The sequence below is a fragment of the Pleurodeles waltl genome, chromosome 6 (genome assembly GCF_031143425.1).
Source record: "Pleurodeles waltl isolate 20211129_DDA chromosome 6, aPleWal1.hap1.20221129, whole genome shotgun sequence".
Lineage (NCBI taxonomy): Eukaryota > Metazoa > Chordata > Amphibia > Caudata > Salamandridae > Pleurodeles > Pleurodeles waltl.
Window position 1 is genome coordinate 1,671,471,307 of NC_090445.1, and position 12,281 is coordinate 1,671,483,587.

General features: G+C 45.4%; 1 protein-coding gene across 1 annotated transcript in view; it reads left to right on the top strand.

The window, feature by feature from the left end:
- Positions 1 to 12,281, top strand: part of GSN (gelsolin) — a 148,822-nt gene that overhangs the window by 60,698 nt on the left and 75,843 nt on the right. The window contains 1 exon segment of the mRNA XM_069241661.1: positions 9,892 to 10,099. Coding sequence (XP_069097762.1) covers positions 9,892 to 10,099 — 208 coding nt within the window.

Here is a 12,281-nt window from a genome sequence, read left to right on the forward strand (position 1 = left end):
GGCATTTCCTTACACAGTCCTATAGTGATTAAGGCACCTTTGTAGGTAGGTAAATATAACCCTAGCACACAGGTAAGGAGGTACCTGGGGAAGCCTACCTAGCAATGTTCCTGGCTGGCTTGGCTCTTGGAAGACGCTTGGCTCTTGGAAGACGCTTGGCTCTTGGAAGACGCTTGGCTCTTGGAAGACGCTTGGCTCTTGGAAGACGCTTGGCTCTTGGGCGGTTTATCTTGGCTATGTACAGGACCATGCCTGTGGAGGTCACTGTAGCCTTCTATGTGCATGGCAAACACGTGTGTGTGTGTGTGTGTGTGTACACACATGCTATGACATGAATGGGTGATATGAGGAGTACTTCTGTGTGATCTGACCAGCAGCCACATTTATGCATGTAATCTTTTACTAAGAGAAGCCTCTGCAAATGATGACAAACAATAAAAGACACATATGTGGCAGTCTTGGGTGTCTGCTTCTGTCTCTTTCCTTCACAGGTATGTCTGGAGTTTTTAGGATGGGTCTAAGGGCTGCGCTTCAAACAGATCAGACCTGTTCAGATCTGGTCCTCTGTGCAAGAGGCTGCTATGTGACGAACTCTCATGCTGAGCCCTGGCAGACTATCTAGCTATGAAAGCCGCCCACTGGGACATGCTGGGGTGGCAGACTGGCCGGTCCAGCAGAGATTGCGCCTCATAGAAAGGAAATACAGGGCATGGGCAGTGGTCACGTGCGTGCACTGACTGACCCCTCATCCGTCCTCCGGAAGATGCTCGCAGTTTACAAAATCCGTGCACCGGAAGTTGGCCTGCTCCCTTCCGCCTCGCGAGAACATACTGGCTGCTGCACGACTAGGGGGGTCTTTTCAGCACATGGGGCTTCAAACTTTTCACTGCTTCGCCTCCCCAGTGGTTATTTAAAAAAAAAAAAATCGAACAAAAATGTTGTTACCGAAGGACCGTGCTTAACCTTGTGCAACCGGCACGGGCAATGCATGTGTAACAGGATCTTGTGCTGGACAAATCTACAAATAATGTTTATAGGTTACCTTTTATCCGGTATCTTACTGGGGGTGAAGGGGTGGGTAGTTGGAGGTGAAAACAGGCTCCGTCAGGTGAGAAGATTTTGTTTTTAGGACACTCAATTCACCAAAATATTCTGCTGAAATGAGAGCAGGCCCCGCAGTACAATGGCATCTCCCTAGGGCTCCGGAGGCAAGGGACTGACCTAGAAGGCCCTGAAGGATGCTCTTTCGGTGCCCATTTATTTCTTCGCCAAGGCTTGGGCCTGGCACGCTTACAGAACACATGTGGTAAGTTTTCGATTCAGTCCTGTTCTTTAGGAATGCAGTGTTTACTTTTTACATTCTAGATGTAGGACAAGCCTTGGCAGTGAATTGTTTTGAGATATGACTAATATTTATTTGTGCTGTGACACTATTTCTCTGGAATCCCTGGCCACGATGTCCACCCGTTTGGGGAAACAATTGGAAAAGCGGCCCTGGTGGGTGTGTAGTGAAGTATTGTGCCTAAGAGGAGCTGGGGTTTGAAATTGTGGTTGCAATTGCAGGTTTTTTGTAATCCTGAATCTTTTTACAAATGGCACTTGCTGGAGATGTTTCGACTCTTCTGAAAATGGTCATCGCTTTATTTGGTGTCCACTGATAGTTTTGTACTTTATTGCTTTCCCCATACCCACCTATCGCTAGATGTACCTTTCTATTGCCAGAAAGTGACCGTCACCTCTGCTGCGTATGATGAGATCTACGGGGAAAGAAGAAACCGTAAGAAGAAACGGGGTTGAGGTAGAGCTAGCGAGGTAGAGAAAAGATTAAAACAGTTTGTTTTTGTACAAATACAAAATGTGCGCGATCAGGGCAAGGTTCACACGAGAGGTTCTCCATGATGGCTCAGTCTGCATGGACATCTTCTGCAGTGTTCTCTGAGGGCACCATGCCAGGAGAGGTTAGCTCTCAATTTATGTAAGCCAGGTAAAGCATCTTCTCGGAAGGTGTCCCTCGGACACGGACACGGATTGTGGTGTGGTGTGGTGCAGTAAAAACATAAATTGCTGCACATTATGAAAACGGACAATTTGTGCCTTTTTTGGGGGGTGGGGAGGGAGGAGAGTTTTCCTAAAACCTGATGCAGGTGCAAAAAAACTTATAATTTCCCCTCAACTGGTTATTCCTATTCCTAATCTTTGGTTACACAACATGTCATCTAACTTCACAACTGTTTATGTGGCTATCTGCCCTTTTCTTGCATGCAGCAGGTCCACACACATGACACATTTCAATCTATGTCTTCAAAAAGGCTCTCCGTGGAATGGCCGCACCTCCCATTCCGGCATGCGGAAACCAATTCTCTTTTCACCAGAACACTAGCGAGTGTAAATATATTTAATTTTCGGTGGATCTCGAAGGCTTGTGCATGCTTTTGAGATACTATCATCTTAATGATTTTGAGGCCTAGGGCACGAGATATTCTGGGAACCCTTGTGTGGATCCACTCTCAATTACTCACTTTCTGCTAACTCAAGCCCGAATAGTGCCAAATAGTGAATTATAGGTAAACTTTCAGAAACAAGGTCCCACAAACAGTTTAAATGACTTACTGCTTGGTCAAAAATCCGTCGTTCCAAGAGGAGAAAGTCTGTTGGAGAGGCGGGCAGAGAAGAGGTTGAAATAGAGTGAAAGTATTCTTTCTCGTGGGGCCCCTTGGGGGAGGAGGGCCCTTGGTAATGTCCTACTTCGTCCGTGCTTTAAAACGTCTCCGGTGAAATAGCTATGAAGCTGCATGAAAGGGTGTCCTGTGTAGCCAACAGTCTTCGTGTGAGAGAGGCACATGACCGAGCCTTCTGAGCCATAAAGACCAGAACTATAAAAGTCCTATTGTTGGAAGATTATAGAATAAACAAGTAGATCACATGATTGGTGACAGATGCGTGCAACAAAAACCCGAGACGGTTTCTTTCAGACGTATTTTAAGTGTATGACGTGCCCTGGAGCAGGTGTCCGTCAAACATCGAAGGCCAGGGTGATGCTTTCTTTCGTGATCTAGAGGGGCCCCATAGAATGAAGTTTTCTCATGGAGTGACCATGAGTGTCCTTGAAGTGGGATTAAAGGAGTCCTGGTTCCGTTTTGGGATTATTTTTCAAGCGATTACGATCTCTGCTGTGGATCGGAGGAATCCAAGCACTACGAGTCGCAGAATACATCAGTTTTCTATTTAAAGCCGGGACTAGAACACTGTTCACAGTGGCTCGAAGATGACTTGTAGATCCAACACGCCGTGAATAGGAAACTTTCTAGGTTTCAGCTTTTTGGTGCTGTAGACCATACAAGGAGGGATCATCTGGCTCCCAATTTGCTGGGATGAAGATTGATGCAAACAAAAAACATAATTCATGTTTTTTGTTTTTGTTTTTTCTCTGGCACCAGCACAGATTGGTGCAGGGCAGTCATCAATGTAGCTGGATCAGTGGCGAAGCGTGGGTTGTCAGCACCAGGGGCAAGGCAAGTAATTTGCGCCCCCTAACCCGTGGATTTTAGCACTCGCGAGTGCGCCCCCCCCGCCCCCCCCCCCCCCCCAGATGTTGCGCCCGGTGCGGCCGGCCCCCCCTGCACCCCCCCAGGCTACGCCACTGAGCTGGATTTTTCGGTCTTGCCTAACAGTTAAACTGTCCCTTGACATAATAACCTCCACCAATATTATGCCACAGTCTTTGCCTTCGCATGTATTAGTTTTCCAGTGCCCAGACCAGGCACCTTTTTGGATCGATACGGCGATTCCGAAAAGCTAAAGCGCTGCAAGGCCATCGACATAAGACAAGGCACTATACAGAGCCGCTCACAAAGACGAAGGCTTTCTGGCACGCTACGACTCGAGGTAACTGGGTATCGCATTATGCAGAATGCAGTTCCTCTTATGTACTTAAAATTAAAACAAAACGATCCAGCCAAATAAAGCGCCAAGAAGCGCCTGAACTCCTGTTTCACGGAGTGTAACCTGTATCAGATTTGCAGCCACCCACTCTCGGTGCGTGCACAGGCGTTGCAGCCCGTGCATCAGTCTCCTGTTACCGGAAATCCCCTGATGGACGGTTTTGTGTTCCTGCCGAGTCTGCAGTGGAGAGGATTGAGCTAGGAGGTTTTGTAACGTGATAGGAAGTGTGTGTGGGGGAGCGAAAGCAGTGGCGACCGCAGACAATGGAACACAAGTAGCCTATTGTGTGAACAGATCTCCCGAGGCCCTTAACAATAGAGCGACAAATTGTGACTGAGTATCGTGTCTGGGCGGGGCTAAGCCATGGTGAAGGACGAGGCCTGTGTGACTGACTGCTGCCGGCCAAAAAGGCAAACTTGGAGTCGTCCACTGGGGCTGAGATCGTGCAGAGGGTGCGCTCCCTTCTTGTTGTACGCTTTATTTTTTTAAACGGAATACAAATGTGACTATATGGTTCAGGCTAACGGAAGACCCCGTACCCGTATTGACACAATGTTGGAGTCCTGGGCATTCATTTAACCACGCAGTGTATTTTGGGAGCTGTAGTCCCAGGCCTAGCGTTATAAATTACAACAATTTTGAGAAAAACCTTGGATGGGATGTGATATCGCTAATGGCACGTAGTCCTCTGCTAAACAAGACGTTTCCGAAGCAGTTTAGGTTATAGGTCCTAGAGTTACCAGGTTAATCCAAAACACTAGGGACCCTCTTATTCAAACTCTGGGCATTAGTTTAAAGAGGTGCATTCTGGAAGCTGTAGTTCTTGGTTCGCATTAAGTGCCAGTTGGAACAGAGTTCAAGATGATTGTAATTTTATGAACAAAAAGAAAACTGTAATCTAAAGGGATAACCGAGGACAGGCAGGTTGTGAAAAATTATCACAATTAAATGTGACTATCTAATGTCTATAGCAATGTAAGCACATTTAAGTGAGGTGCGGGTGGGGGTGCTTCCACTGGTCGGGGTGATGGAGAGATGGGGGGCATCTCCATTATCCCGAGGCCTTTATTTGTGAAATGCTTCCTCGATTGGGCACATACCGTCCAGTGTTATGATGAAATCCTCTAGGTTTAGTCATTTTATTTCATGACAAGCGGTGTGACCTTGTGACAAGAAGTCTCAGGGTCCGTGGTGGCATGGCATTTTGGATATCATGGGCTGGAGAGGTGATTTAGGTTTTCTGCAAGCAGTGTTTATTGATGTGGGAGTGGCACAGGAGAACAAGGAAAACACCATTACTGTAATAGTGCAATCTGTGGTGACCTGCCAGTCCTATGTACGCTTTTGGTGCGGTGTGTCACTAAATCTCTTGATCCCGACTCGTCAGGTGGCTCGTCAGGCTACTTCTGAATACAGTGTGGAGCAACCTGTTGGAGTATTGGGTGGGGATTAAGTGTGATTTCAGTGGGATTCGGCAGGTTGTTGCAGTAATCTAATTTACATTTACTAAGTACTACTGAATTAGTCACTTGGCGGTGCTCTCTGCCGGATATTGAATGCCTTTTGTAACGTTTTGCGTTAGTTGGCCATTTTCATAATCGGTGATTAGAAAAACTTGGTTGCGGTGTTTATTGGGGATGAGACCACCGTCGATGTCGGTGCAATTGTGGGTTTGAACCCTATAGTAAAATATATAATTTACATATTCATTTACAACAGAGTGGTACTGTTGGGCATACCCTTGTGGTATGATGTTGAGGGCGTTAGTATAGCACATTGACATCCCTTGTATGTTCACGCAGCTCTTTCTGAATCTGGGCGCTAGGTTCTCGTTGATGGGAGTCGAAGTGTTCCGCTGATGTATTTGGTCGAGTTTCCTACTGTTTATTGATTAGCAGTGACTCACACTAGATAGTGGTCAGCAAGGCTGGAGTAGACCAATAGACGCGACTGATGCTGCAACAGCCCTCGCAGCTTTCCAGACATCGCCCTGTTGACATCTCTCCTGAATCTTCCTGCAGCTAAAGTTTCCTGTCTGTGGCTGTTTGGGGTCTGTAGGTTGATGGGTTGAATGGCTGTCAGGCGTCTGCTGTTTGAGTTCTCCAGTAGCAGCCAAGGGACTGCGCGCGCTGTGCGGGTCACTCGGGTTTACTTTGCAGGATTGTTTGTGCGCCCTCTGCTCGGTCTTTGCTTCAGCGAGTGCTCTCCCTTCTCTGACTGACAGCCAAGCAGAATACTCTTGCTAGGCCCCTAGGGTTATGCGGCAACAACGCGCCATAGTATGTGGTAAGGAACTGAATTATGCATCAAGGATAGACAAATTATGCAACATTATTATTTAGCTGTAGGTACATTTTAAGACATCTGTGCATTGCTGCTATTAAAAATACCAGTGCCACTCAAAGCATCTGCTTAGGGTAAAGCATTTAGCAACGTTGATTTAAAATGTTTTTACATGAAGTAAATTTGTTTTGTGTGGACCAGATCCGTTAAGAGTTTCTGCGTTTGCTGTCACTCGGACAATTATTGTGGATATTATGTTTTCTTAGTGACCGCTCCTTATAATCGCACTGCTGCAGTCTGATGGCCGGATTTATTTATTATTATATATATTTTTTGATTATTTTTTTTTCTCAACATGTATGACTACATTTTTCCCCAGTGTACATAAACTGAGAGCAGTGCTTTCTTGTGATAAGTAATTTGATACCTAAAATATGGTCTAGGTTTCATATTGTTTAAACTGCAGAGAACAGGAGTGTTAATGATCAGTTTTATCCCATATTACAGGTCGCACGTTAGTCAACAGGATTTGTTTTTCTTAAACATGTTTATAAATGTGATGTATGTAATATAGTTGCATATTGAGACTATTTTTCACAGACTTCTTCATATGATCTGTTAAACTATCTTTCATGCTTTGGCCCCGCCCACCACAGCATTCAACATCTGAAACGGGTCAGCCCACTTGAGCCATTGGTTCCTTTTTAGGTCTCTCCGGCAACCGCGCATGTGCTTTCACTTGCAAGATATATTGTATACAATAAATGCCTCAGAACCGCCCCTTCTCTTAACTTTCATTGGCTTCATTGTCACTCTTATTTGCTGTCTTCTAATTGGCCAGCGTGTGCTGGGTTCACTTCCTCTTTTCGGCTGGAGCATGGAGCAAGTCCTGATTGCTTTCCCCGCTGATCACACTGTGATTGAGGCGCTACTTTTTATTATTTCTTCTTTATTGTCCTTGGTGAACCTCTTGCCCTATGTGGCTGTTTTACTATGCCATGCACACTTCAAAGAAACCCTTTCTCCTTTGAGATGGATGTTTATTATGTTAGCAGATGTTATTTGCTTTTTTTGCCGCAATAGATATTATCTGCTTCCAGATGTACTTTCACTAAGACATGGAAATGGGTGCAATTGCGTTTTATTTTTATTTTTTTAATGTGATATAATTTTTTTTGCCAGGTGTCTTACCGCTGCGCCATTCCTCTGTTTCCACTCACTGCAGGCACAGGATCCCAGCACAGGCCTGTCCGAACGTTGCCGTCTGAGGGCAGCGTTCCGCTTGGCCTGAGTGCCCTAGATTGGTGCTCCCAGGGAAACTGGGAACCCATGCCTGCTCTCTCCAATCTGGCAACACAGTGTGGGGGGCTAAAGGGGGTTGCAACACTTCTCCACCATAGCGGAGGAGCTACCACTGCACATGGCAAGATGAAATGATTTGCTCCGAATCACAGGGGTGCTGTACCAAAACCCAACCAGCATTGGCAAATCTAATCGGTCTTGTGTTCGAGGCCATCGGTTCTGCTTTTGCCTTTTGTTCATGCGGTACACCATGGGCATTGCAGACTTTGGCATTGTAGCCATGCTGTGTAGCAGGAGGCTGCTGTGCAGCATGACTTTTTTTTTTTTTTGTATTCATCCAGCGCTAATGCACTTCAAAAACAACACTCACATTAGCCCTGGCTGCGTCATAGCACTTCTTAAAATGTAGTTTTAGCCATACTGCAAAGCTCCTATGCTGCTTTACAGGATTGCTACAAAACCTTGCCGAAGCCGATGGATCCCGTAATTGAGACCTATTGGCTTTACCAATGCTAGTTTTGTGGGTGACTGCATTGTGCTCAAGCACAACGCTGTCAGCCATAGGAAAAATAGTTTATTTCAGTACCAGGGACTTGTGGGTCATTATGTACGCTTATTAACATTTATTTTATTTTATTTTTAATTTACTTTTATCATGGCAAGGGTCTGGCAGTTTACTAGACAGTGGTATTGGGCTTTCACTGCCAACTTCAATTTGCCAGATTACAGATGCACACTGCTTGCAACTTTAGTGTACTGAATTGAGATTTTAACCCATTCCAAAGTGGCCAATCCTGTACGCATGCCCACTAACAGGCAGGCATCTTCGAATGTTTTTAAAAAAGTTAACAAAAATAATCAAAGATCACCTATACCTACACACGTGTATGCACTTGGGTGAGCATTTTTAATGTTAACCATTTACAGAAACATAAAAAAATTGGCAATTTCAAAGTCAACTTGCCTGGCAGCCAAGCTTCGACCTATTGGCTTTACCAGTGTTTTTTTTTTTTTTTTTTTTTTTAAAACCACATACCAAAATGGCAAGTTGAGTGTTTTTCATACCTTGTACTCCACACGCTGATTGCATTATATTATAATTTGGGATTTACCAGTGCTGCTGCTTACCTAAATAGCATGCTTATAACCTTGTCAGCCCTGGTATTCTATCCCAAACTAGGGTGCCATTTGAGATGTGTAGCTTTGCTTTTTTGCGGCCTTTAAATACCCTCTTGCAAAGTGCTGCTGGTGTAAAACCAGAGCTGTCAGGTGGGGTTTGTTCTGACCTGATGCCACGTTAGTGATGCTCATTGTCTTGTACAGATCCATGTACAGTGCTAGGTAGGTTTTTGATGCCCAGGAGCCTGTGGTAGGGACTGAGGTGATTCCGTAAGGATACCTCGGTTGTTGCCCGCATGTTACATCTGTTGGAAAAGATTTAAGTCATTAAAGGTTTCGGAGGAGACTGCCTGTACTGGTATGAAGGCAAGGGTCTGGACATAAGTTTATTGAGGCATCATTCTTAGGGCCTCATTTACAAGAAACTGATGCATCGGGTCCAACGTTTCAGATTTCTAGCGCTACCCACTGATTCCCTAATGATGCCATGGATGCACTGTAGTTACAATCCAGAGCTCCATGGCACACGTTTTCACAGATGTGTCAAATTCTGACACATCTGTGGTGCTAAACTGATGCATTGCTGGACTAGTGTCCAAAAAAATTACGCTACTCAAACAATGTGAGGAAGGCTCCCATAGACAAAAGCCCTGCATCAGTTTAATGCCTGTTCTGAGCAGGCGTTAATATTTTGATGTAGTGAAATCCCCGAATGACACAGTGAAATGTTGTAACTTTCACTGCATCAGTTCTGTGTGGCTTTTTGCCTGGGAATGCCTACCTTGCATATCATTGACGGTAGCTGGCGGCCAGGGCTGAAAAGTGACATTAGAGGCCTCTAGCTCTAATTTGTAAATAGTTACTTTTGTGCCGTCGCTGTGTCAAACTGCAGCAGCGCAAGGGGGTTGTAAGTAAGCCCTGTGGTGTTTAAAATAATGTTGCAGGATCCACATTTGGTGCATTCCAAATTTGCTTTACTCGGTCAATTCTAGACAAGCTGTTCAAAAATTTCATGTTAACTTTTTTGCTGACAAATGTATCTTTCAGTTTTATGAAATCAAGTAATTAGCCTCTGAAAAGAGAACTTTAAATGATGTTTCCAACTCTCGAACCCTTAAGTTTTTGTAGTAGCCATGTTTTTTTATTCTCCGCCATTTCTGATCATCTCTTTACTGTTGTGCTGAACATGCACCACCCCTGCCCCAAATTCCAAATAACTATTCCTTGTTCTTACTCTTATTACAGCAGCCTGCCAACATGGAGATCGATCACCCAGAGTTCCAGAAGGCCGGGAAGGAGCCAGGTCTGCAGGTATGGCGGGTCGAGAAGATGGACTTGGTGGCTGTACCAAAGAACCTTTACGGAGACTTCTTCACCGGTGACGCGTACGTGATTCTGCACACGATGAAGCTGAAGAGTGGGAACCTGCAGTATGACCTCCATTTCTGGCTTGGTAAGGTGCTGTCAACCTGTATGTGAAGGTCATTGCAGGGTGACCGGGTGTAGCCTGGATTCCCTGGAGAAGCACTGTGTGTAGAACCAGTCTTACATGCTTGTATGAAGAATTCCACTGCAACTTCTGCTGTGCCTTGGAATGTTCCTTTTCTAAAGAATGATTTAATTCTTTGTTGATATGCACCATTCACAACATTTGCATAACAGTGCATGCTGGTTAATCTTGGCTCTTCTGAATGATCGGAGAGTATCTAAAGCCAACTTCTGTGTGTTCATATTAGCATTAGTGCTATCCTGGCGCCAAAAGGGAGATATTTTAGCTGAATAATGTAAGCGTTCAGAGCCTCTCTGAATTTATTTTGAATTTGGCACTATCCATGTGGTGCACACAAATAGCCCTCTGTAGGAAGCTGCACTGTCCAGTCAGATTACCCATGTGTAAAGGGTGTAATGGGGGGGGGGGGGGGGGGGGGGGGGGGTTTGACGAGGGAAGAGTGGGGAAGGGGGGAGGCTGGGGTGTGCGTTCTTTGTGGACCGTGGCTAATCTATCGTTGATAGCGAGGTGCCGAGTAGTGTCTGAAAGTGGGCATAGCCTCACCCGTGGCACATAACAATCTAATTGTCTCCTGGTGCCACATTGGGATAAGATAAACCTATTGTGTCTCTTCTGAATCGGTACCAAGTTGCCATTAGAAGTACCAATTATGCACCGTTTGCCAAGGGGGGGGGGGTGTAGGGTGGATCCGCCATCCTCAATGTGCCAAGGCAGCTCTACCATGGCTGTGGTGTTGCCATCTTGTGAGCAGGAACCACTTAAACCAACCTTCTCATTTTCAATTAAGATTCAAGACAAGGGAACTTAATCTTTTGAGAAAAATTCGAAGAGGAAATTGTTCCCTTAATGCGCTCTCTTGGATGATCGCAAAGCTCCTCTTCATTGATTGTGTCAATCAATACTTTAAAGTGAGAAATGCACATTTAAAATAGCATAGTAAAAGGGTTGCAATTATAAAAATATTCCATCATGGTAGGAAACACACTTGACATAGTTTAAGAGTCAAATGTAATTTATTTGATAGTCAAAGAATTGTAAAATACACCCCATTTCCTCAAATGGAGACATTTGTATCATACGGTGTGGTTGTTCAGCCCCGCTGTGTAATACTTACTAACCCCCTAAGGACTCTTGGGGTTAGTTTGTTAAATCTTCAGCTCAAACCTGGGTGGCTCTGAGCAGCAAGGCGTATAGAAAGGATCAAATGTAAAGCATTTAAACAGCCGCGACAAAACTAAAGTCGAAATGTCACGTCACTCAAGAAATCCAACACAAATGTTTTAAAATAGACTATATTTTATAAGAGTATAGACACCAAAATGAAAAAAAAGCCCCTGCAGGGATCCAGAGATATGGAACTTACATTAAATGATAGATGAATGCCTTTGGCTCAACTGCAAATCAGCATTGGCAAATTCAACGAACTGGACACTTGGACACGTTTCCAAGGAAAACATGGGCTAGTGTCCATGTGGTCGGGTAGAATTACTTGGGCAACCAACTCTGACAGGGAGCTAGTCAGTGGGACCAGCAAGGTTCTCAAACTTTCCTCCACAGAAGAAGCACTCTTCAATGAGTTTCAAACAATTTATCCGCATTGCAATGGATTCCTATGGAGTGGTCCTGATACAAGCGATGAAGGAGGCTGAAGATGCCCCAAGGATGCTATAGATTCAATGCAGTCGATTGGGGTCCTGCTGCAACTACTCCTCAATCCCTGAGCTGAGTGAGGCAGCCCTGGTCACACGGTTGATGTCCCACAAAGTCTTCTCCCGGCTGACAGGCCAGCCGCCACTCGACTACCAGATATGTGGAGTCTCAGTGACCGGCGAATCTGTTCTGAGTCGATAGCTTTTCATCTGAGGGCCCCAGCAGCTCTTTGACAGTACCAGGCTTGGCAAACTCAGTTGAAACACTGATATTAGTCTCGGCTGCTGCATGGCAGAGGTGGTAGTTGCTTGAAGACTTTGGGCTACCAATGTGTCCCAGCAGGCTTCTTCAGCTGTTGCCTCTGTGCTGTGAACAGGAGGCCAGTCGTCTGGCCCATGGAGTCTCTAGGCTTTGCTGGGCTCTGGAGATAACTTCTTGTGCAGGACAGAGCAGACCCTGTCCCTCTCTTCGCTAG